The sequence below is a fragment of the Engystomops pustulosus genome, chromosome 3 (genome assembly GCF_040894005.1).
Source record: "Engystomops pustulosus chromosome 3, aEngPut4.maternal, whole genome shotgun sequence".
In the NCBI taxonomy this organism is placed as follows: domain Eukaryota; kingdom Metazoa; phylum Chordata; class Amphibia; order Anura; family Leptodactylidae; genus Engystomops; species Engystomops pustulosus.
In genome coordinates this window covers 169,351,701-169,378,364 of record NC_092413.1, presented here as the reverse complement: position 1 = coordinate 169,378,364, position 26,664 = coordinate 169,351,701, and the positions used below count along the sequence as shown (strand labels likewise).

The following is a 26,664-nucleotide window of genomic DNA, read 5'->3' as shown; positions in this document are numbered from 1 at the left end:
CGGAAGAAGTCTGCAAAGTTCAGACATTCATTCAGTCCATAATGTTGTAGGGAAACCTTTTAGAGGTTGAGTGCCCATATTACAGTCAAAAACCCACTTATTTTTCACAAAGTGGCGACACAGCAATTGTATCAGCAACTTATTGCTCTTTTCTCTGCTACAGCTTTCATTTGTATTAGCATCTATATTGGCATTGAAAGAAGGAGGAGAAATTTGGATTATCATTGTATCCCGCGGCGCGGTGTCCAACGTTGATTCGGAGCTTGCCGGGATTCACTAATGTTGTGCGCCCGATGTCCACCAGGTGTCGCTGCTGCGCTGAAGTCCGCCGGAGTTCACCTTCTTTGTCCCGCTGTATGTGAGTGCTATTCTTGTGACACAATTTTTTTTTTTTAATTCTGCAGTTTTTCAGAATCTGTCAGGTTTTCCGATGGCCACGCCCCCGATTTCTGTTGCGTGAAAGCCAGCGCCGATGTGCCACAATCCCATCGCGTGCGCCAAAATCCCGGGGAAATTCGGCGCAAATCGGAAATATTCTGGAAACCCGACGAAAATGCGCGATTCGGACCCTTAGTAAATGAGCCCCAATGAATTGCGGGGCAGCCCTGTCCACAACTCCTTGCTTCTCTTGCTGTCCCAGGAGGTGTTGCTTTAATTGTGCTGAGGGCAGCACTTCCTGGGCTACCCCGGACTGCAGTAGGAGCAGGGCTGGATTAAGGGTGGTGGGGGCCCCTGGGCGCAATCTGGTGGGGGCCCTTCCAACAATGCTTTTGGAAGTATATAGCCTGCCAGCCCCCTGTAGTATGTAGACTGCCAGCCCTGTGTAGTATGTAGCCTGCCAGCCCCCTGTAATATGTAGCCTGCCAACCCCCTGTAGTATGTAGCCTGCCAACTGGTGGGGGCCCCTTTAAAAAGTGAAAGTGGTGGGGGCCCCGGGGCTTGATCGGGCCCTGAGTAGGAGACACTGAGTCACTAAACCTGTGCTTTGGTTACAGCCTGGGTGCCCACAGTGATGCCTATGAGGCTATCTCTAGCACCCGTGCCATAGGTTCCCCACCACTGTTATAGGGTGTTGAAGGGCCTCACACTGTGCCAGTCTTTTTTTTACTGGGCCCGCTACAATGCCTCAAAGGATGTGATCGATCCCATGTACCCACAAACCTCTAGGGTTTTGACTCTCCTTAAAGTGCTGTTCTAGAGGTGCAATGGTGTCAATGATGGAGCTAATGTCACTAACTTGTTCCTTTGAGTCCCCTACTTGTGAAACTAACTGTTTCTGGTGCAGGTACATGTAGCATCATTTACCAATGATCCGCTAGTACAGGTGATGGTGTGGATGATGGTACATTCCTGCGCCCCTGCAAAATTTATAAATGTCTCTACATGTAATTGTATTGGGACAGACCACACACCTCCCGCATGGTTTGCACCATATCTGGGACCTTGAGACGCAAGATGGCTTTCATTGTGCTCAGATCATAGTTGCTTTCACCAGGCACAGCACTTTTGGAAAATGTGAGACATATTTTATGACAATCCGATCCAATATTTTTGTAAAGCATTTTTGTATTGTTGTAGACCCTTGAGAGTGATGGGCAGCAATACATTTGATATAACATTTTGTGCTCCAAAATTGTACTGTTAGCACTGCTAGCGTGGGGTTTGGGTAGGATAATGAGACATGATGTACAGGTGAATGGACTGATGGCAAGAAACCGTCTGCATCCTTCTCCAATATAATGTGAACATTGCCTTACACACTAGCTCCGGGACACTGGGCTCACACCGGTCCTGGCCGCATGCTGACCTCAGTCCTGCTCCCTCCTCCGCCCAGCATCTGGTAACCCTACAGACACCCTGCAGGGGGAGCACTACATCTCCGGCTCTGTCTTGTACCTCTGTGTCTGCACCGCCATGTGCTCCGGATACACTCAGGTACTCCCAGCGCTCGCTAATAGCAGGGAGCTGCGCTGTGAGAAGTGTCCAGCAGGTGGCGCCAGAAGCCTCCGCTCCTCTTGCGCTGAGCTGACTCCTCGGCAGGGGACGCTCCGCCCTGAGTCGTGCACAGCACAGGTGGGCGGGGCTCCAGGAAGCGATATTTAATGTAACATGTGAGGAGTCGGCGGCGGAGCTCACACTGTACACAGCGGGATGGGGAGAGAGTCACGTAGTGAGGAGAGAAGCCCTCCCATCTCCTGAAGAGCAGCCGGCGGCTAGCAGCCAGGGACTTACCTGTTCTTCTTCTTGGGCAGGTAAGTGGCTCCCTGCAAGTGGACTTCTACCTGGAGCTGGAACTTCTGCGGAGTCATTGCGGGCAGAACAAAGGATTGTCCTGGCATCACGTAGTGCGGGGCCGGGGCTTCCTGCTTATAGCCCAGGAATGTCCTGTGCGGACCTGTGCGAGGCATTGTCTGCTCTACATGTGTAGTGTACATGTGTGTAGCTGTGTAGTGTACATGTGTGTAGCTGTGTAGTGTACATGTGTGTAGCTGTGTAGTGTACATGTGTGTAGCTGTGTAGTGTACATGTCTGTAGCTGTGTATTGCACATGTGTGTATCTGTGTAGTGTACATGTGTGTAGTTGTGTATTGCACATGTGTGTATCTGTGTAGTGTACATGTGTGTAGTTGTGTATTGCACATGTGTGTAGTTGTGTTTGTGCACTGCATTGTGTATTGTACATGTCTGTGTGTTCTGCATTGTGTATTGTACATGTGCTGCATTGTGTATTGTACATGTGTGTAGTTGTTTGTGTGCTGCATTGTGTATTGCACATGTGTGTAGTTGTATTGTACATGTGTGTAGCTGTGTATTGCGCATGTGTGCAGTTGTTTTGCACGCATGTAGTTGTGTGTTCTCTGCATTGTGTATTGTACATGTGTGTAGTTGTGTGTGTGCTTCTGCATTGTGTATTGTACATGTGTGAGGTTGTGTGTGCGCTGCATTGTGTATTGTACATGTATGTATTTGTATGTGTGCAGTTGTGTATTGCACATGTGTGTAGTTGTGTGTGTGCACAGGTCTTATCACAGCCCCCCTGTTCTGCCTTCTGTAGTGCCCAGTGTGCCCCTTGTCTGATTTTGGGTGCATAAGTTGAGCACACATAGTGGAAAGTTAGCAGCAGACAGGGCAGTGACTGGCAGCAGGTAGGTGAAGCTGCAGACCTCATTGTCTGCTCCAGTCTGCGGCATACCTGCAGCTCTCCTGAGACATTACCTCCTCTAGTGATATGACACAAGAGTCACCAGAATGATCTGATGCCATGACTTCAGGAAAATTTTAGTTATGGCTTCCAAGTTATGTAGCAGACCGGTGTTTGCCAGTTCAAGGTGCCAACCTGGTGGTGGGTGACTCTATATTACTGTTGCAGGTGATGGACAAGTGCCTGTATATAGTGAGTGTACTGTGTATAGCAGAGTATATCCAGTGCCGGATGTGACCACTTGCTGTGGACTTTGTGAAAGAATGTGTACTCTCTCCGCAAGGCAGCGGCTGGACACAGCAGGACAATACACAATGATTCATTATTATATTATCACATTGTTACCAGGGAATTTGAGGCTTCAGTCCTGGATCCCCCATGAAATGATTCATTATTCCGATAAACTTGGTGACTGAGGATTATACTAGATATTCCTATGAGTATATACTGAATGTACTTGGTGTACAGTTTAGAAAATCAATGCTATACTGGCATTGTAGAGGTTAAATTGTATTGTCATTAATGACCCCATTGTCTTGGCAGAAGATGTACACAATGTAATGATGAGTATAATGGGAGCGCCTGTTGTAGGGGATGTCGGTAACGCTCATGGGACCTGCCTGGGATGCGGTAATGAACGCTCATTATGGGGTTTTCGTTGTTTTTTTCTTTCTTGATGCAATTCCCATAAGTTACCATGAAAATTACAGAAAATTGCCTCATGTTGTGCCCCACAGTGGGCTTTACTGTGGACGATGTAATCTTGATAGGAGGATTGCCTCATTCATAACGGATTTTACTATAAAATTATATTAGAACAGCGCTGCACTTGTAGGTGAATGTAAGGTGGTGGGGGAGGGGGAGGCCATCGTAGAATACACAGTGTACTGTATACATTTCACTTCCTTACAGCAATTTAGGGAACAGAACTAGTAACCTCAGTGAACCCTGTAGGTTCGTCAGTTGTCTACTTTTTAAAGGAACACTACTGATCTTTTATTTCCACATTATTGTTACTTGCTATGTGTTCTATTGTTCTCTGTAAGCAGCCAGTTCAGGTCTGGCAAGGACTGACTGCAGTGGGATTACTGTTAGGAAGAAGAATCATATCCCAATTCCCCTAATACCCCTAATCATTTGCACTTGCCATAGAAAGCCAAGCTTCCTTTACCCTCTGTAATGAAAGGGACCACAAAAGTTCTTTTATATGTTAAGACATAGGATTTGGAAACAGAACTTGAGTTGGCTAGATCGAGGCTATTGTCAGCTGTTATCAGCCACTTGACAGTTATGGCAGTTTCTTCTTTGTGCCCGAGTGATGGAAGTATAGCAATGTCTACATGTGTTATGTCAGTCTCAAGTCATATGTTAACATTGTCTTCAATAAAGCCGGAAAGATTTGACGTTTGACCTAATTCGACCCATGCCGGACCTATGTCCTCTAGAAATGTTGAGCAGCTTGTTATCGGACCTGACATTAGTTCCGTCATTTGTGGTGTAGTGGTAGCAGGTGGAATACATGGAGGTGACATGCACAAAGTAATGATGTATAATTTACTGTCTAGGGTTTCATAATAAGTGAGGGCCTATTCCAGCCCAGCACACGTGAAGGGCGACACATTACAGACCATTTTGGGGTAAATAGTCTATTTAAGTCTATGAGGTTTTGAAATCTGATGACTTTTTTACATTTGGAAACTGGAATAAAATCCTGCTGCAGATTTCATCCTTATTTCTATCTGAAGGTTTAAAGTCAATGAGTTGTGGATTTCATGCTGATCTTATGCCTTTACCCTTATGGGCAGACATCAAGGATCACTGAATCATATTCACTATTGTGTATGGCTCCGGCTACCAGTACATCAATGTGGGCCACAACCTAAGGATCTGTGGTCCACGGTTTGTAGTTCATTACTGTGTAATCGTATGTCTGCAGAAATGGTCAACCGTTTTTGCAGATCCATAAAAATGAAAGGAAGTCTGTGAAATGATGTCACTAGCTTCCTTAAACACCTTGAAGGGTCACATGACTGTATTAGCCAGCAACTGAACCGTAAATACAGACCACGTGACGATGACTTATTTGTGTCATCCCTTTGGTGTCCGTACTTTTCACGTTACCGTAGACTTCTATGCAAACACGGACAAAGATAGGACGTTCTTTGAGTTTTCTACAGTATCCTCCCAAATCTGTGACAAACACATTCACGTGCATGGGTCCATTGAAATGATGATGTCAGTGTGCCATCAGTTAAAAATGCGGATGAAAACAATGCTCATGTGTATGAGGGCGTAAGGGATTTTTTTTTTATCACCTTTGGAGTTGTCTCAACTGATCCTTCTATTGTGAGGTCTTGAGAAGTGTGCACTTCAGAAAATTGGTTTGAACCAAATTTTAGAAAAATTTCCATATTTTTGTCTCCCTTGAGCTCCAAATGAAACCTCCAGATTGGATTATTATTCATTTCCTCATCTGACCCTTCCATGAGGTGATGAAGGATGAATCGACTAATTGCTTCCAGTGTGACTAACTGTGGTTCCTGCTAAGACTTCCCGAAACAAAGCCCTGTTCTCCGAGCTGATGTGTGATGGGCGTGTGTGCGCCACCTTAAGCCTTGCACTTGGGAATGAAAAAGTGTCCATGTGAATGTGTCAGACTGGGCGTGTGTCAGAGCGCTAGATACTGAGAGAGACAGGGTGTGTACGTATGCATGTGACCTTAAGGCTGTCTTGTAGTCTGTTTTGCTAGGCCTGTTTGTGATACATTGTGTGCTTTTTGTGACTTACGTTGTAATGTAAATAAATGGTAAGACGTGTGCAAAAATCTTGTGTAATGATGAGTTCAAGGTATTTGTGGCTTAGATACCAAGAAGCAAACCACTGCCGTGTGTAGCGTGCATTCTTTCATGTCTGCTTCCATATGTGCAGATGAGAAGGGATGGTGCCGTCATTTATGGTTGTGTACTTTAAGGAGTCCTGGATCCTAAGCATACGTCTTCCCCGGTAGTTATATTTTGTCTTTGTCTCTATATATAGGACGCACTGGAGACTGATGAGCACTATGGAAGGCTCTCTGCAACTACTGGATCCAGAAATGAATAAAGATTGTACATTGAAGATTCCAGACGTGTCAAATGTGGATTGTTCTAGGCATTCAGATAAAATTCCTCCAGTAAAACCATGCTTCAAAAAGAAACCAGCCCAAAAAATCTTGAACCCTGAAACCCTTCAAGCACTGCGGCCAATCTTTACTAGTTTTTTAGGATCTGGGACTCTTAATGGAATATTTGTGTCCAATGATCCGGCTGGGAATGCCAGTAACTTATGTGAACCCCTCGTCAAAAAGGCACTAGACATTGACCAACATTGCCCTCAGAACAATGCACTAGTATCTGGGAATTCCAGTCTTAGGCCTGTGACAGAGCACTCAACATCTGTTCACCAAAACCAAGATCTCGATGAAGAGCAGTCCAGTGTATTAGAGAGCACAGAACCAACATTTCCATCAGAAAGCACTAGTGGAAGTGTTCCTACCACTGCCAACAACTCCTTCCAGGATCCTCTCTTACAAACAAATTCTAGTGATTCCACCAGCTCCATCTCCTTGGACAAGATGTTAGAAAGTTACTCATCTGGGTTATTTCAGGACACCAGCTGTCTGGACCAATACAATGTGAGCCAAAATAACTCAAATTCTGGGATATTTGAGGACAAAACTGATGAAGCGTCTCTACTTCTTGTGTTTGAACTTCTGAATCAGCTGCAATACCACGTCCATCAAAAAGATGGGGTCGACATCTGTGTGGAATTTTTACAAGGGTTGTGTTTTTATGGTAAAGATTGTCAAAAGCATCACACGGTATTGCCCTATCATTGGCAGGTTAGGAGGAGAGCCACTGGCAATTGGCAAAGTGTAAATGACGATTCGCAGGAACATGTGGAGAGACTGTACTGTAGCCCAGATAGTGACCGGATCAAAATGCGAAATCAGTAAGTATTTGTTTTTCATCTTGTGTACTAGAGTGTATTTAACTGTGATGTTCCCCACCATATCAGGTTTATGTGATAACAGTGACGATGTCTCGATCACCCATGTGACCATTCCCACCAAATGATTGGCTACATGGTTAGTAAACTCGCTTTAACCGTTCTTCCAATCGGTAGTGTTACACCTATAGTAATTGTGTCCTTCTCCCAAACATTCCTATATATAAGTCTTCTGACAACCTAAAGCGGCAGCATTTTAATAAGGGATCTTGTTGGCTTAGTCAGAATATTTCAAAACACTTTATTTGATGTGATTTAGTAAATCATAAAACCCTGCTTACTTCACAAAGCTGCTATTGTGGCTAAGCAGCCTCTGAACTCAGCCTTATGAAAAATGGAAGAACATTGCAAGTTTTAATGTCAAGTGCAGGGGTGAGGAAAAATCGAATTGGGTGATGGATTTTTTTTTTGTCATATCCTACGGGCAACACTATTGACAGCGTCATGCTAATGCAACCAGATAGCACTGTATTGACACGGCTCAAGAGATACTGTAGATACCATCAGGTGACCTTACTGGACCCAGTTAAATAAAAGACATTAAATCCAAAGTATTTGTGAGGTACTGCCCCTGACCTAGCTCAGATTTACCAACGAGTTCCATGCAGTAATGCTAGGCTGGGTTTAGACTAAAGTCCGGCCAATAGAAAGAGTTTGTTGGTCCGAAAAACCGCAAACTTTTTCCTTTCTGTATTTTTGCAGGCCTCTAGAATGTATGTTTTCAGGCTGTTTTCAGTTGCTGTAGAGAAAAGGTTTTTAGTCAATCGATAAGTTCCATGGTTGCCTCAACCTCTGTCTCCAAGTTATTTCAAGGTTATGTTACCTGGCAACAGGACACAAATAATTGGGTGTTGATCTTTTCTGAGAAGTTCCCAAACAAGCCAGCGCGGCATATGCTTTGCATTGTTACCACACTTCTTGGCCAGGGCTATTAATCTCTTGTGGTCGGGCAGGCTCAGCAGTCCTATGATGTACAGAACCAGCTCAGCACCGGGCCTGGTCAAGAGAGGACAAGTAATGAAGTTATTTGTTCCTCCTAGTTTTAAACACAGTTTCCTTGGCACTGCAAGAAAGTAGTGTCCCGTCACACACAACACTACCCATTGTTCCAGATTGTTAACTTATAGAAACAGGTTTGTCACCGCTGCCTTCATCATTAAGTAAAGTTCTATTTCCAAGCAGCACCTGGAACACGACCTGATATAACCTTCCCTTTGTCCTATTATTTAGACCTACTATTGAAAAAAGGGAGTAGAGTGTCCTGCCTTGCATTACACACATGTTTAAAAGGTAGGGACTGTAAAGCTGACAGCCCCTTTTAGTGTGAATTTTAGTTCTGTGCCCCTGCATACAAGGACTGCTTTGCTTTTAACCTTGTTACATATATCGGTAGATGGTGAACTCTTCTCTCCTACACTTTTGGAAGAAAAAAAATGTTTCAAGTATTTTTATCCCTTGTGCACATGCTCCCTTCATGCACTACTGTTTCAGGTCAGTTTTAGGGGCTTGTGGAGAACACAGATCCCAAATCCATATGTTTTCACAAGCATACCTTTGGTCATACATTGGTCATACCTTTTTATTTGATAATAATAATTTCTTTATTTATATCGCGCACACAGATTACACAGCGCTGCACAGAGCTTGCCAAATCAGTCCCTGTCCCCAATGGGGCTCACAATCTAATCTAGATTGTGGAGTGTGGGAGGAAATTGGAGGACCTGGAGGAAACCCACGCAAACACAGAGAGAACATACAAACTCTTTGCAGATGTTGACCCTGGGACTTGAACCCAGGTCCCTTATTTATTTTTTTAAAGTTTGCATGTTTCTACTTTCCTAGAGACTTCAACTTAAAAACACCAAACAAAGTGGAAAATAACATAGCGAACCCCAAAATGCACTTAAAGTGAGAAAAATGCTTCTAAAAAGGTGTGTAGCGCATTTCATAATACCCCATATAATCAGGTTTTATGGCGAGTGGTCACTTCAGATCTCTCCTCTAAAGGTCTGCTCTTTCCATTATGACCATCACTTCCTCTTCTGACCCTACATTACCGTGCTGCGTAATATTCCTCTCCAGACCATGCTGAGATCCTGCTGACAAGCCGATTGTCTTGCGGTGGGCTGTAATTTAGTTAGGGAGCGCTTTGGGTTGAATTCTTTTTACATTTGATTACCGCAGCATTAAAATACAATGGTGACGGTGACATCTTACAAAACAAACCTGTTCTTTCCATCCTAGCCTATTTCCAATCCTAAACAGTATAGGAGAAGATGTTTACTCGCTGTAATCACAAGCTGCTTCTAATTGATTATTCCCACTGGAAGGAATGCACACGTGTTCAGCGTGACCTTAGAGCCCTTCCATGTGCCAGAGATCTGCAGCATTGATTTTCCGCTTCAACCTTAAAGGGGTGCTAAACATAAATCATGCAGCTTATGGGAGTAGAGCTGCTGACGTCATTAACACCTATTTATGTAAATGTTACTAGAGATTTTCTGAAAGGGGTGGCTCTAGGGCAGACATGGTCATGGCCTTCTTGTCACTAATCCTCTTAAAGATGCCTACTGTCAGTTTTAAAAGTACCAGCCTAGACCAGTGATGGCGAACCTTTTAGAGATCGAGTGTCTAAAATGAGACCCAAAACACACTATATTTTCCCACAGTACCAACACGGCAATTTAGCCAGTAACAAACTTATTGCTACCAGAATATTTGAGCTCCAATCCGACCCTGTCCATACCTTCTCACTCTTCAGACAGGACCAGGCAGCACAGGATGGGTCACTTTAAAATATCAGGGCACTACTTGGACTGCCTGAGACTGCAGGAAAGTGCCATGTCTGGCAAACTCTGTTCCTGGGAGACAGCCCAAGTGGTCTCTGAGGTCTCTGGGTCTCTGAGTGCCATCTCTGGCACCAGTGCCATAGGTTTCGCCACCACTAAGCTCTAACACACAACTTTATAAAAGAACAGCCATGAGATATACATTATACAGCCATATCCCTATGGGTGACAACCAATAGTTGCCATTCGGTGTCCTACAAGTCTATTCTAATTTCACAAGTTTTACATTTTGTGCACATTCATGCTATTTTGACCTCAGTTGAACTTTACACTGTCCCTGCTATGGTTTTTTTATACAGTGCTGACACCCAACTAAAAAGGACATTTGAAAAGAGCAGAGTGAGGCGCCAGTCAGCATTTCTTCCTTATTCGCTAGGTGCTGCCTATCAGCGTCTTGGAAGGCAATGTCCCTTTTAGTTGGTTGCCAAGCACAGTATGCTGTGAGCACCTATGGCTCTGGAAAGGGTACAGTATGAGTAGTATATTACATTAAGGGGTCCTATAGTTACCCATTTCTATATTTTACTATACGTATAACAGAATTATGTTGTAATGTATCATAGTGTCAACAGTCAATATATAGTTTTGTATTGTTGTGTTTTGGGATATAGATATTATATGTTTAGTATGCTAGTTGTGATTTGGGTTGCACTCAGGGACGGGTAAGGTGAGAGCTGACACATTGATCTTACACACTATACAATGTAGGAGTTCCAGGATTTATTCACTTTACGCTCTCCAGGACTTGAGTGGTTTTTTATACATGTTCTGAGCAGTCTGGGCACCATCAGCTGCATGTTTTACCCATTTCTGTGTGAAATGACACCAATTGGTTTCTACTTCTACGATCCAGGAAGGTGGTGGTTCTTTGGAGTGTCAGAGTTGTCGCAAAATTCTACAACCACGATTGCATTTACTGGGTTTTTTTTTTTCCAGCAAATCTACAGTTTTTTGAGCATCTGTCACCTGTACGGCAGCCAAGCTCGTGTTTTGCGGTCATTTAACCCCGTGCTGACCAATAGTGGCAGCAGCATTGTGTATGGTGTTGACAGCACGGCAGCTTTTTCCCTTTATTCCCCAGGAGGGCTATCCATTCATGAACAAGTGTTTCTCCTTCCTGCGCCTGTGTAAGCGTGCTGTAGTACAAGCACAGCTGAGCGCCCTCGTCCCCTATACCTCATCGCCCCGTCTGATGTCTTGTGTCTGGAATCTGCTATAAAGCATTTGTTACATACTTGAATGGCATTGTCAGATTTGACCTATGCCATGTGTATAATGCAGTATACAGCAACATAAGGACCGCTCTTGTGTTTACTGAGGGTGGTACAAGATAACATTCCTGCATTTGCTATCTGCACACTTTATGGGCTTGTACAAAGCCGCTTAATCATTCATTCCAGCAGATTACAGAAGATGAGAGCTGTCCGACCCATGACACTTTACCTTTAATGATCTGCAAAACTCTCCTTTATTTCTCCAGGAATATGATGATTGTGGGCAGGAGAGAGCGTGTACAGTCGGTTACTGAGGTGTTTCCTATAACTAGAGGAAATTGCTTCTCCCCGGTGGATTGCATGTTACTCTGGAGAGAATTTCTCAAGCCGTTCCTTTGGCTTATGAAGAAAAACAAGCTACGTGATAAGTTTATGTCCAGGGACCCACTACACAAGGTGGGACCAAGTAGCCCCACCATGAGATAGTAGTAGAAGGCAAACATTTACACATTGTAATGGAAAGATCTGCAGATAGGAGACTGTTGGCTTAGGGTAGATCATGCAAAGGAAACTAAAAAGTGATTATTCTAATGCGTTTAGGTCTCATAACCAGAGTGCCAAGCACTTCATCTGCAGATGGCATGCTCTGCGGCTGACCTGCATTTTACGTAAGAGACTTACTGTATGTAGGTTACCTCTGCAGGCCGGTTGATGTACACTTTAGCCCCACAAAGTCATTACATCGGAGTCTGTCTGCAGTTTCTTTAATTGATGACTTACTCCTTGGTCCATTTAACTGTTACACAAATATTTTTTGCAAACAATCATCTTTACTAATAGCTTTTACTCTGCTTATCAAAAAGTCCTTATCAGCAAAGCAGGATGTAACACAAAAGCAACTCCACATGAACCTGAGAGCTCACTTCCCACTGGCGTTACTTACTGGTGCCGCACCTACCTCAGTGACGGGTAGAGCGTTATACTACATGTGCACCATACTAGTCGCAGGCCCATAGACTAAGCAGTTCATTTAAGGGCTGTTTACTCTCGATCAAGTATATTAATCTAATTTCTTGATTGGATTGTCTTCTATGAGATCATGAGGCTTGTGTAAGCCAGTTATACTGCAGGATATAGTTTGTAGACCTTTGAACAATAGCTTAAGTCATGGGTCACATTCTAAAGTTACTGCATGTATACATGTATTATTGTTTTGTCTTTTTAGATGCAACTATTCTTTCTATGTTTTTGCGTATACCATTTATACTTGATGGAAACTGGTGGCTGGGGTTGACATCTTAGCTATCTATTTTGGGGTATTAAGGTTTGTCCAAGTGAAAACCCTACATATTACGACTGTTAGTGGCGTGTTTATACATTTTGTGGTACAAAGTTCTAAAATACTTGAGAAATGACATTACCCGGCGCAGTTGTAAACAGAGGAAGTTTACGTAGTCTCATGTTCAGATTCTATGTTGTGGATTGAGAAAAATACCATCTGAAAGACAGAATTAAGGAACTGAAAACCTCGGCTCTTTACACACACCTATGCACAACATGGTAGCGTCAGTGACTTGCTACTTACAATGTTGCTTCACAAATAAAATTTCACTGGTGAATGCTCCAGCTTTATCAATTCATATGCTGTAAATATTTATGTTTAAAATGTACCAAATGTATCAAAATAATGGAACATTTTGATAACTTTGTTGCATTTATGGCTGGCTACACAGCACGTTTTTCTCTCCGTTGTAAGGATACATAGGGCAGATTCCGGACAAATCTTTACAAAGGAGGGCTAATACCTATCCCATTGTATGCACTTACAGTGGGATAAGTCATCCTGCTTCTCCTCCCATGAAAGTGGAAGGAGGAGGAGTGAACTCCTGTCCTATATGTTGTATGTTGTATCACTGGGGACCTCCCTGAGTGTACACTCAGCGGAGGGATGCAATACTTTGAGCGTATACCTCGCTCAGCAGGAGGGCGATGGATGGAAAAACGTATATTGCTGCAATCCTGTTTTTCCTGCAAGTATATGTCTATGTATATGCTCAGTATATACACCAGGAGTGTATACATAACACAAGGTGTGAATGAAGCCTAATATCAGTCGTCTCCAGCAAAACTGACTTGATAATTTCTTCTCCCTTGAGTTGTTTTCTTCTCTTACGTTTTATGTATTGGGAAGGGGGGTGGCAGTCAGTATATCCAGTACTGAAGTTGTCACCTAGCTTTTCCATCTACTCTTACTGTTAGGCCAAATCCAGTCTTGGCAAAGTTACGATGGCTTCGAAGCATATCTCCTGCTCATATGTCTGGACCCGGCCTAAGGAGAAATGTATATTCATAGCCACATCATATTTCCCATAATAAAGGGCTTTTAATAATAAAGATCCTTCGTGGGTATGACTTCCATGTGTCTTGTGTCATTACTAGGGCAGAAGGAGATTCCAGCCTTGTTCTAATGAAATGCTGCCGCTCGATTATAATCTCAGTCAGAGACATTCTTCTACAAACCAGGAAAAAAGCACATTGCGTGTGTGTCAGTCCTCTTACATGCTGTCCTCAATAATCCCTTAATCCAGGCTGTATCTACTCTCTTAGTCTATTTTTTTTTTTGTTTGTCACAGTCATAGTTTGTGTTCCTTCTTTTAGCTTCATAATTAATTATAATTACACACTACTAACAATTACAATTTTTGTAATTGTTGCTAGGAGCCTATTGACGTTGCAATGTTCCCAAGCGCATAAAGTGTTTCCAAAGCTACTTTGTTCGGGCAGTCGGAGGGAAACCCAGTATCCTGGTTTAGGAACCCATATTGGTATTTTAAAGAGTTTGCTTCAAGGTAACAACTTGTCACCCTGATTTGTGTTACCCCCAACTAGATAAAGCGTCAGTCACAGAGACACAATACCAGTCTATTTATTTGTAGCACAAACACCTACATGACGTTTAGAACAAGAGACTCCCAATCTCATGATCAGCAGAGCTCCCAGCAGTCAGACCCCCATTTATAACATATCAAATGATAAGTTGTAAGTATAATGTCATCATAGCTGTCATTAAATTGTTGTCAACCCTACCAATGTGACCAAATGTTATTGTAACATTGGGTACTGTTCGGTGCTAGAAGCGCATGAGGAAATATGTGTGCTTGATGCCCATACCACATGCGGCATCTCATGTAACCAAATTACCTTCAGCTTTCTTCTGTAGAGCAAGTGTAGAATTGGTATAAGGAGCATGACAATCTATGAAACTGCAATCAATGACCCCCACGTTTCCGCACCCTCCTTGCCTTTCTCCTGCTTAGAATTCATCTGTCCTCTTCTAATCTCACGCAGCAGCCTGGGTAATTATAGGCTGAGAAGGTGAATGTGATCTGTGGGTGTAAGTGCACTGTGCCGTGATTAAAATATGTTCTATGATATCAGTTCTAATTAGCCAGTCAGCTTTCCCACCGGGCAGGAGACATGAAGCACCTCGGCAATGAGGATACAGCTTGAGCCAAGTGAAATGGAATGTTAAAAAGTACAAAGGAGGGGAAAATCACAGATAAGCTGCCGAGATATCGGAGGTCACATACATTTACTGGAATGTTAAAAAGTTCCTAGTGGTGGTTAACAATCCTGTGCGGGCAATAAGAGCTATATTACTCCCCTGTGGAGTTGTCCCGCAACGTCCAACCATAATGAATCGCAAATCTGCCGGGCACTGCATTGATTCTTCTTTATCACTATTATTATTTTATATTTTTAGAATATTTATTTATATAGTGCACACAGATTACGTAGCGCTGCACAGAGCTTGTCAAATCAGTCCCTGTCCCCAATGGGGCTCATAATCTAATCAACCTACCAGTATGTTTTGGAGTGTGGGAGGAAACCGGAGGACCCTGAGGAAACCCACACAAACACGGAGAGAACATACAAACTCTTTGCAGATGTTGACCCTGGGTCTTGAGCCCAGGTCCCCAGCTATATTATTAAAGGGGTTGTCCAAGAGTAATGGAAAAAAAAAACTAAAGGTGGCCGGAGGGGGCTGCTTAAAAAAAATAAAGATCTACTTACCTTCCGGCGCCCTCCGGTGTCCCGCGCTGCTGACGCTCCGGTCCGGCCGCTATGTAAACAAATATGTCTGCCGGAGCAGCGCAGGACTCAGCTTCCGGCCTGACCCGACAACCTTCCGGCCCCCATACACAATGCAATAGGGACGGGCAGGTGTGGGACACCGGAGGGCAACGGAAGGTAAGTAGATCTTTATTTTTTTTAAGCAGCCCCCTCCGGCCACCTTTAGTTTTTTTTTGTTCATTACTCTCGGACAACCCCTTTAAACAAGTTTTGTCATCTCAGAGTCTGTGCAAGAAACTTTTTTTTTGCCATGATTTGAGTCTTGGTGGAGTTTCTCCATGGCCACACATAGTGTAAATGCTGCAGATTGTTTACATCTAAAATTAGGAGTAGGATTCATTCACTGTGTACGACCTTCCTTATAGGGCACTTTTGTTTCAGTTTTTGTTACATATGTGTATTGTTGCTTCATCTGTCTGTGCGTTAAGACATGTCTTTTGTACATCTGCACCTTTTTCTTAGCGATGCCCCTGTGCAGAGTACAAGCAGCAGATGTAACGTGATGTTACAGAACAATTAGAGCCACCTAGGAGCTGCTTCTAGGAACACGCTGTACCAGGGTACTGTGCACAGGGTCTATGGCCAAATGACACCGCAGCAAACAAAGGGAAAGTCATGATCCAACTCAACTGCAAAGTTACGCCTGTCAAAGAGCTCCATTTTAACAGAGGCGACTCTTGGAAAAAAACAGATGACTAAACTAGAAACCAGCTAACCAGGGCTACTCACCAACACTGTGCTCATACCGTGTGTGACCCGTGTGTTTATATGAAGGTGTCTAGAGATTAACATCACTTTTAACAGTTTTGTGACCGCACCATGGGATGTAAACTTGTCAGGCTTCCTGTCACAGAGATCAGCCTGTCGATTGTGGCTGCTTTCAGTCAATGTTTTCATGGTCGGGTTATATTCCATTTCTACACTATTTTGTAATTCTAGTTAGAGAATCCTCAGTATGGCGAAATGTGTGTATGGGCTTAAAGTCCAGCACATTTTCTGTCACAATACAGATTTCTGGAAACATGAAGTAAATTTATACTGTCAAATGCTTGTAACTTTCGACATAAATACCAGCCATGGGTGTGAGGTACACAATGTCATGAATGGCCTCTCACCAAAGGCTACCCAAAGTAGTTGTCTCCATATAAGTTGTATGTACTCGCATTGATGATATAGCACTAAAGCTTATGGTAAAAGCAGGGATATCCAACACAATAAAACAATGTATTGCACATCTGTATTATGGTCCATATTACATCTGTAAACCCCAGGCTGACTACAGTTTCATGCCCTCAACTTACAGAAACATAAATGGCTATGGTACTACTAGTTCAGGTCATTCTAGCCAAAGCCAGTGCGGGATATGAATTAGTAATGTGGACAGTCTGAATTAGCCCTAAATCATCCATGTTTGACTCCTTTATTAACCCTGTCATAGAAAAAACATAGATGATTCATTTGCAGAATTGCTGTTTTGCCTCTTATACCAGATAACTTGTTATCCACTTGCCAATAAGGCAATGGACTGATGGAAAGAACCGAATGTTTTGCATATACTTTTTATCAGAGATGCAAAGTTGAGGAAATAATAAGGAAAAAAAAAATACCTAAAGCAATTCTAAGATTATTGGTTGAAATTCCCTAACCATTGCCTGGATGTTGACGTTATGCGATGATGTTATGTTCCAGGTCACGGTTAATGATACTTATTCTAAGGAGTCTCTGTATTGCAAAATCCTCAGCTATAGCAGGATAGCGTGAGAGAAACTGTTGCAGCCTCTCGTCTTTCTCATGCAAATTATTATTTATTGTCGTGCTAAGCACATATTTAGATAGCAGTAGTCTGCCCAGTTACACTGGGAGCAGGGATTCCTTCCTGGCATGCACATATACTTCATTGTGTCCTGGGATAGGGTGTTCTGTTACAAGTGCCTTAAGATATTGTATATTTATCCACTACGCAGCTGCTTCTTCCTTTCTTTCAGTTTCTTTCTGTTTTTTTCTCAGTCTTCATCAGTTATAGCGGATAGGGGGGATGTATTTCCTTGGAGATGTGTGTGAAGGTTAACAAGTTGTGCTGTGTGTGTTAGACATGCACGATTAGCACACAGGAGGGCTGAGCATTTTCAGTTCTCGAAAAAACAGACGTGTTTAGGAACGCTGCCCAGTTTCATTTTTCGTTCACGTTTCTGCTTCCAGCTGTAGAACAGATGATCCCAGCTAAATCATTAATGCCTCGCTTTTCATTCACAGTTCGGCTCGCAGAGGCAAATCGCATAAAAAACCCTATAGATGCCAACTTTGTAGTCAGTGATAAGGAATTGTTCAATGCTATAATATTCAGTAACTTCAGTTATATTACTTTTTACATACATTATTGGCAGATTCTAACAGCAGATTATCCCGTGGCCCCCCAAACTCTCTTAGTCTGGATTATGTTTCTGAAAAAGTTCACTGCAGGTTATTGAGCTCCCAAAGTGAATTTGTCAGGAAGGAGATGCAACATATTATAGGGGGTGAATAATCATTCCTGCTCCCCTACTGCGTAATTCTTGCTTCAAAATGTACCAATGTTTTTGCCGATCTGCACCCCTGACTATGGTTCTGAAACATAGACATGGTTTGTCTGTTCAGCCAGATTTGTCACAAGGGATGTTTTAAAATGTTTAAAAATTCTCAGTGCAATAAAGGGAGACTTAAAGGGAACCTGCCAGGGTGATTTGGGCCACTAAACCACCCACAGGTCCTTTGGGACCGGTGCTTTAGTGTCCCAAATCGCCATGTATGTTTGGTGTTTTTTTTTACTTTATACAAACCTTGTTCCCTCGGCACCTGTCTATGCACCCCGGCTGCACTGCGCAAGCGTCGGCTTCACTTACCGCAATGCGAGAGGAAACATCGGCGCATGATGTTAAGATCTGATTCCGATGTGCCCCATCGGACTCACAGCTGGGTAAGTATAAAGGTTAAGTGTAAATGTTAGGATTTATGAAGTGATGAAGTAAGAAGTCATTTACTTTTTACCCCGGTTTATGGGGCACCTGTACTGCTGTCTAGATCTTTTTAATGTCTAACGCTTGAAAGTATAAGAAAGCTGATGTATACATGCACAGTAATAGTATTAAACTATATAGACATATTAAAGTTACATTTGTTGTTATCCAACCACAAATATGAGCTACTGCTGAAATATTCTTAATGTCTTTGTCTTTTTTTAGGGGACATGATTTTTTAGTGAACTTGGACTCCATGACTATTTATGAAAGTCTTGAATTTGACCAAATCCGACGACTGTCTACTCCCTCTACCTCTGGTGCTGCCTCAAATTACCACACAGTTTGGAAATACTATTGCAGAGATCATTTTGGATGGCGAGAGTACTCAGAGGTAAACCATTAACAATATATAATGTGCAGATTACTGTAAAATGCTGGGTACTGTATATAGTGAACTGTCTGTAGGTTCTTGTCTGTAAATGATGGTGACCGTGTGTTTTATGTGACAGCCTGTGGTGAAGCTGATAGAGGAAGCCAACTGCCGAGGACTGAAGGAGGTCCGCTTTGTTACATGGCACAACCAGTATATACTGAACATTAAGGATGGCTTCCAGCAGAACGCTTGTTTCAGGAAGGAAATCAAAAGAAGGCCATTGTTCCGGTCCTCCGTCATGTTATTACCACATCTACAGTAAGTAGTCTTCTTTACACTCCTGCTGAATAGGAGGGACCAGTCCGTCTACGGAGTTAAGGGAGGATTCACCTCCTGCTCATTTGTCTTTCTGTTTGGACATCATAATGACATGTATCTGTTTATATTGCTATGGTGCACTCCTAACTCTAACTCCTACTTAGGTGTACTGCTACCTGTTCCCATTACCTTAGTGTAGTCATTCCTGTTTACCTTATATAGGTGAACTCCTCTATCTCTTCACATTACCTAGATGTAATCCAACCTGTTTACTGTACCTGTACTGTATGTTCTCGCATAACCTAGGTGTACTCTAGCTTTTCACACTACTTTGGTATACTCCAGCTTTTCACATTACCTAGGCATATTCCAGATTTTCACATTACCTAAGTGTACTCTGGCTTTTCACATTACCTAGGTACAGTACCTAGACATTTCACACTACCTAGGTGTATTCCAGATTTTCACATTACCTAGGTGTACTCCATGTTTTCACATTATCTAGGTGTACTCCAAGCTATTTACTATTCTTCGGTGTACTCCTGTTTTTTTACACTATCTTGATATACTCCACATTCTAACACTACCCTGGTGTAGTCCAGCCTTTTACATTACCTGTGTGTACTCCATGTTTTCACATTACCAAGGTTATCGTGTTTCACATTACCTGTGTGTACTCCATGTTTTCACATTACCAAGGTTATCGTGTTTCACATTACCTGTGTGTACACCATGTTTTCACATTATCTAGGTGTACTCTAGCTTTTCACATTATCTAGGTGTACTCTAGCTTTTCACATTATCTAGGTGTACTCCGTGTTTTCACATTGCCTAAGTGTACTCCAGATCTTCACGTTGCATACTTCTACTTGTCTGCTCACCTTTAGGTTTACAGTTCCTTGGCGTATGCTCCGGCTTATTATGGTAGTGGAAAATAATATGACAGTACAAGTTCTTTTACACAAACACAGATGTGTTTGAAGCAGAGTAGTCTCCACCACCCATAACATTCTGTCCTTTGAACCTTGTCAGATTATTTCTTCTGTGCCTCGGCTGGATGTGTCCGGTTATCTGGCAGTTCCGACAGCTTAATCTGCGTTGAGCTGAGGCAGTATAAAGGCTGTTTATGGCATCTCCTGCACAGCTGGAGGCCGGGTTGCACAGTCCCCTATCTGGGAAGACGCTGTCCTCTCAGGGCATGGCGGGAAGCTGCTAGCCCGGAGACCTGACATGCATGGTCTAGTAGGAGCCGCATGTTACAGAAGGAGGCTCTATGAGCGGTTACATACAGTGTCACACAGTGCATAGTCACGCCATAGATGTGGCAGCAAGCTGCACGTAGGAGTCGATGGGAAGGCAAAAAAATGACAAATGTTTTGTCTGCTATTTTTAGTGTTAAGAGGTATATTCTATAGCCAGGCATGTATAGGCTTGATCACCTCCAGCGACTAACAGGGAGTACATGCAGCTTCTCATATCCGTCAGTATTTGCAGTTTAAAGAAGAAGAATTTACAAAATATGTTGCCCTGAAGTGGCTGATCACACGTCCAGTACTTGTGGATTAGTACTTGTGTTATGCCACACGGTGTGACTTGTGTTTGTATTGACAACTGGGCACCCTGATAGAAGGAAACACATGATTCATTGCAGTGGGTCATAAATGGTACTATTTGTTGTGTTGCCTATGGAGAACATTGCTTTTATCTTCCTGTTTGTGTTCTTTGCTTTAGCTTTGTGTGATTACTAAGCTTTTTGTTGGCAGCTGTGAGTTATAATTCTCCCTCCTGACCCTGAATAGGGTGTTATATATTGTAACTGGGGAATTTTTGTTCCCCCACCACACAGTGCTAGTGTACAAAGATGGTAATGTTAGTCATAGAACAGATTACCTCTACTATTCTTGTAAACCACAGAAACTTTTCCAGGTAAACCTCTTTCATTTATAGCCCATATTCGCTTACCAAGACAATTTTATAAGTGTGCTTCTTCTTATTGAGGAAACAAGGGGCTTAATCCTTCATTGACTCTCTATCCTGCCAAACATGTAAGGCCTAGTTCATACCTATATTTAGACTTTGTTTTGTTATCTTTTGTCCCTAAAACAATATTAACGGGTGTCTAACGGATCCCATAAAATCTCTGTTGGTTTCAATGGACCTTTAATGGCTTCTGTTAGTGTCCTTTTGTAACACTTCTGGAAAATTGAACGGAAGCTGCTGCAAACAGAAACAGAAACCATTAATAATGTATTAAAATCAACGGGTACTACCCATTAGACTTTAATAAAACGGAGGTCGATACGCAAATGTGAAAGGGGTTTAAAATACCTCTGGGCTCAATGCTTGTTTAGAAAACAGCTTTAGAGACCCATTTCTCTATACACATCCAATTTTTGCGTGGCAAATTCATGTGTGTGTCCTTTACTGGAAGGTTGACATTTCCTTAAAAACAAAGGAATAGAGCAATTGGTATCCACATGTCCAAAGCCCCCCCCCCCCCACATACACACATCTCTCAATGGTAGACCACCTCCTATAATACCGTAGTTGGTCACCAACTCCCAAACCCAGCAGGTTTGACCAATACACATCTAATGAGAAAGGGCTGCTTGACACGTAACAGAAAGAAATATCATGTGGATTTATTTGTTTTAGTCTATATTGTATGTTTTTTTTTTATATAAGTGGATAAGCCTGTTAGGACGCCACCATTCATATATTATAGGATGACTGCAGTATTGTAAAGGGAGACCTACAAGAAATTACAGCTTCCACATAGAGCAGATTGCTATATGTCTACAGTAGCTTTGCTTGCTATTAATGAGATGAATGGGTTACATTAAAGCCTGCGCAGAGAAAGCTTTTATTTGAGGGTTACTTGGTAATTTTGCTTTGTAAGGACATGCTGTTGCGCAGATCCGCCTCCACTAGCCATCGCGTTGTGAGCCATTGCAGAATGAATGGTTTTACAATTATAGTGTTGGCTCAGCTTGAAATCAATTCCCCTACAAAATGTATTTTGTCTGCTTCTACAGAACAGGCTCAAAGCTTACATTTATAGTGGTGTTCAATCTCTGCCCAATGTTATTACAGATTGCCGCTTATTTAGGACTGTGGTTTAGTCAATTTACTGAATTTTTGAATTATGCGAAGGAACATTTTTCTATAGTATAAAAGAAATTGCTAGTACATACTACGGTAGTCGTAGTTGTGTAAAGTTGTTGCCTAAGTTATGGAGGCAATCAAAATGCTTGCCAGCTTCCACTTAGCTTTTGTTACAGTTACAGTTCACTCCCATATTGATTGTCTGGCACTCAGGACTATAGGGAAGCTGGGTGACCATTCTGGCAGATCCCATATTGTTTGATGCTCACTGTTTCCATTAATATTACCGTATATAGATAGAGAAATCTTGACTTCAGCTAAAATTAATTTTTTGTTTTCTCTGTCTAACCTTAGGACACTGAGTGGAGTATCCCCAATTTCCCCTGCTATGGCCGACACAGCATCTCTGCAAGTCTTATCTCCTGTGGCTATCGCCTCCCCAAATTTCTACCCCGAAACCTGGATTCCCATGGACTCGTCTCAGGAGTTTATCCAAGTGCCTATGCCAAAAGAAGATAAAAGTTACAGAACAGTTTATACTTTATTTCACAAAACTGTTCCTGAAACCAAGTACAGAATATTGAAAATAATGCGAGTTCAGAACCTCTTCCTGTGGGAAAAATATAAAAGGTAAATCTCTAGGTTTATGTATTTTGGAGGGCACAATGATAAGCTTACTTACATGCTGATTCTGGGAGTCTCATAGGCGTGAAAGGATCTAGTTCCTGGTTTTTAACCAAGGGTATCCTGTTGTAACAATTGGTGTAGACCTCAGCATGGTGGCTGAGTAGGTAGCACTTCTGCCTTGCAGCGCTGGAGTCCTGGGATCTAGTCCCACCCAGGCCTTTTTAGCCTTGTTGTTACTCCATTAATTCTTAGATCAGGCACACTGTCTAACAATGCACAAAGTATAATATGCTTCTGCCTGTCTCATAAGAGTACAGTTACTCGCTGCAGTTGCTTCATAGTTACATAGGAAAAGTGAGGGAACTGAGGTCACAATAGTTTAAATAGTTTTGACTTGCACTTCAGCTTACTAGATCACATTCTTGTGGGAGGAAAGTGAGGTCAATAACATACCTGTTACTTTTTACCTGCCTGTTTTGGAAAGCTCATTACATGCATGCGAGTTTGCATCTGGTGCCCAAGAAGGAAAAATAAGTTGAAACAAAAAAGTCACTGACATCCACTGATCCCTATGGCCCAATCCCAAAGCTTACAGAGTCCCTGCTGGTGTCTTTTTCTTATTCCTTTACACTGTCAATGCTGCAGCCTGTGTTTGACTTTGTGTAGAGGGTAACAAAGGAGTAACAGGGAATCAGTGGAAGTATAACTTTTATTCCACAAACAAAGATTGAAGATCCAGACAGTCCCTTTAAGACTGCCCCTTAAGACATAGTATAACAGTTTTGGTTAGTTTGATCTGTATGTTTACAGCATTGAAGCTTGTACTGTGATATATGGAAGAACCAGCCCTCAACTTATGTTGTCACCTTTCTCTTAGGAAAAAGGAATTCATGGCCAGGAAGATGACAGGACTGGACAGGATTATGAACGAGAGACATCTGTTTCACGGGACCTCCCAGGACGTTGTTGATGGGATTTGCAAACATAACTTTGACCCCCGAGTCTGTGGGAAGCATGCCACCATGTTTGGACAGGGCAGTTACTTTGCCAGAAAAGCAAGTTATTCTCACAACTTCTCCAAGAGGTCACCGAAAGGAGTTCACTACATGTTCCTGGCAAAAGTATTAACCGGACGATATGTTGTAGGGAATCACACCATGAGGAGACCTCCTCCGCTCAACCCAGGAGACATAACCAGTGACCTGTACGACTCCTGTGTGGACAATTTCTTTGAACCTCAGATCTTTGTTATATTTAACGATGACCAGAGCTACCCCTATTTTATTATCCAGTATGAAGAAGTTAGTAACACTGTCTCCATCTGAGTCAAAGGATGCTGCTACAGTCAGGCCTAGGAGTCGTTATTTAATTGGACAAAGAGACTAATAAAACCCCCCTGAAACTTCCAAGCTCTGTGATGACGATGACCAACAGTGCACTTGTTAATAATTTATGTGCATATTGTACATATTTTTCATTGTTAACAGTTTGTGTGCCTTTTTGTTAATAAAAATGTTTTATTTATGTGAGTAAATATTCATGTGTTGAAATAGAAATTTGGTCTGGATGCTTTTATTTATGATATTTATCACACATGAGCCCAAGATATACCGGTAGATAAAAAATAATCACAGGCATAACACCACTTAAGACGAACTAGTACCGTAAACCACATACTCAAGGTAATAGGCACACACATACAGAGCTGTACACAGTGTTGGGTATTGGTGCTGGAGATACAATACCTTTGTGTGTGTTGAAAGTAGCAGCAGGACTGTGAAAATGCATTTATATTCCAGTATTGCTCTGCTGTATACTTGGAATTGAGGTGCTCCTTGACTGGTTCACTCTACTGAATGACTGCTATAGTTTTCAACCAAAGGAGTACTTGTAGTCAGGACAGAATGGAGGGATGGTAGAGCAGATTAATGCAGAGAGTGAGGAGTACAGTAGGGTAAAAATGCTTCCAGGGAAACTGGAATATAAATTAGATTTTACACAGTTCTGCTGCTACTAACAACCCACACAAAGGTGTGATCACACAAATCTCCAGGGACAATACCTAACATTAAAATTACTGATAGACTCCTTTTTATTTTGATTAAAAATAAGAAATCCAATAATAATAATAATTATTTATTTATATAGCACACACAGATTATGCAGCGCTGCACAAAGCATGACAAATCGGTCCTCGTCCCCAATGGGGCTCACAATCTAAACAACCTACCAGTATGTTTTGGAGTGTGGGAGGAAACCGGAGGACCCGGGGGAAACCCACGCAAACACGGAGAGAACATACAAACTCTTAGCAGATGTTGACCTGGGTGGGACTTGAACCCAGGACCCCAGCGCTGCAAGGCAGAAGTGCAAAGCAAATACTGAAAGAAAACCTACTCCAAAAATCTTCAAACCTCCATGAATTCAGCACAGATGATTTATTGGTCTATTTACATGTGATAGCCGCAGCTAAGGCTTGGTCACGCTATCCCAGCAGCCTGTAACCAGAGACTGTTGGTTGCCCACTCGGGGGCAGCGGGGGACTGAACAGATGATTACTGTTTCTGTGTGGGTTTTTTTTGTCATTTGTTGGTCTGTTTTAAAATTATTGGTTCCTTTCATTATTTGAATTTGATGTATAAGGACAAAGTGTCATTATTAGCCGAATCAGATGGCAACTAGCAAGCAGACCTTCCATTTATTCATTACATGGACCATTCAGCTTTATAGCCCTATGTAATACTATATTTCTTGTGGTTATTGCTAGTCTCACCGGCAACCACTGTATATTGCAGAGGTGCTTTTGATGAGACAACCCCTTTAATTATTACTTTAGATGGTGGGGTACACAGTTGTGGCTTGTTGTCTGTCTGTCTGTATTTTATTCAGTAATTTACTAGATGAGTAAGCTGGTATGTAAATAATTGTTCATCTCCATTATGCAAAAATGTAGGTTCTCCAGGGAAGAAAGCGCAGCATCTGTTCCTCATATACTGTTCATGAGATTATATTAGACTGTTACATTAAACCTGATCAGTTACTGGTTATGAAGCAGGGTACATATCCTGTAGCACTTACACTTGCTAATATTTGATGTGCTAATATTTGGTCCATGGCTGTTGGTTTACACTATTGTCATGCAATCCATTTGTCATTTACTTGCTGTGTGAAGGTGGAGATACATAAGGTAACTGAGGGAAAATAAGTGATATGTCACTTATATGGAAGCTATGGAGAAGCCACTCAATACAACTGGTCCTCCTAGTGGATATGCTGGTACTGGATCACCTCTCCAAGCACCGTATACTCCAGTATAGGCCGAGCCGAATATAAGCTGAGGTACCTAATTTTATGACAAAAAAACTGGGAAAACCTATTAATTCGGGTATAAATCTAGGGTGGGAAATACAACCTCTGCCCCGTATATATAGACAGCCAGCCCCCTGTCCCCCAGTATATAGTTATTAAGCCCTGTGCCCCCAGAATATAGCCAGCCAGTCCCTGCCTCAGTATATAGCCAGCCAGCCCATGCCTCCAGTATATATTCAGCTAGCCTGTCCCCTGTATATAGCTATCCAGCATGCCCCTAGTATACAAAAAAGTAAACTCAATACTTACCTTTCCTACACCCCCCACATGTCCTCTTCTTTCTTCCTGTGCTCCGGGAGCGGCAGGTACATGCACAGTGGCGGCGCACACACCGTGGCGTCAGCCACTTGCTGACATCATAGCGTGTGCCTTGGCTACGACACGTCCCACACAGGCCACACATAATGTCAGTGACCGCTGATGTCATAGA

At 42.5% G+C, this 26,664-nt stretch overlaps 1 protein-coding gene across 1 annotated transcript; it reads left to right on the top strand.

The window, feature by feature from the left end:
- The first annotated feature begins 2,094 nt into the window (after positions 1–2,094).
- TIPARP (TCDD inducible poly(ADP-ribose) polymerase) lies at positions 2,095–24,409 on the top strand. Its single transcript, XM_072142945.1, has 6 exons — positions 2,095–2,252; positions 6,239–7,192; positions 18,665–18,833; positions 18,952–19,133; positions 22,593–22,868; positions 23,743–24,409. The coding sequence occupies exons 2-6, from the start codon at positions 6,255–6,257 to the stop codon at positions 24,188–24,190; spliced, it is 2,013 nt and encodes a 670-aa protein (XP_071999046.1). The 5' UTR covers positions 2,095–2,252; positions 6,239–6,254; the 3' UTR covers positions 24,191–24,409.
- Positions 24,410–26,664: the final 2,255 nt, after the last annotated feature.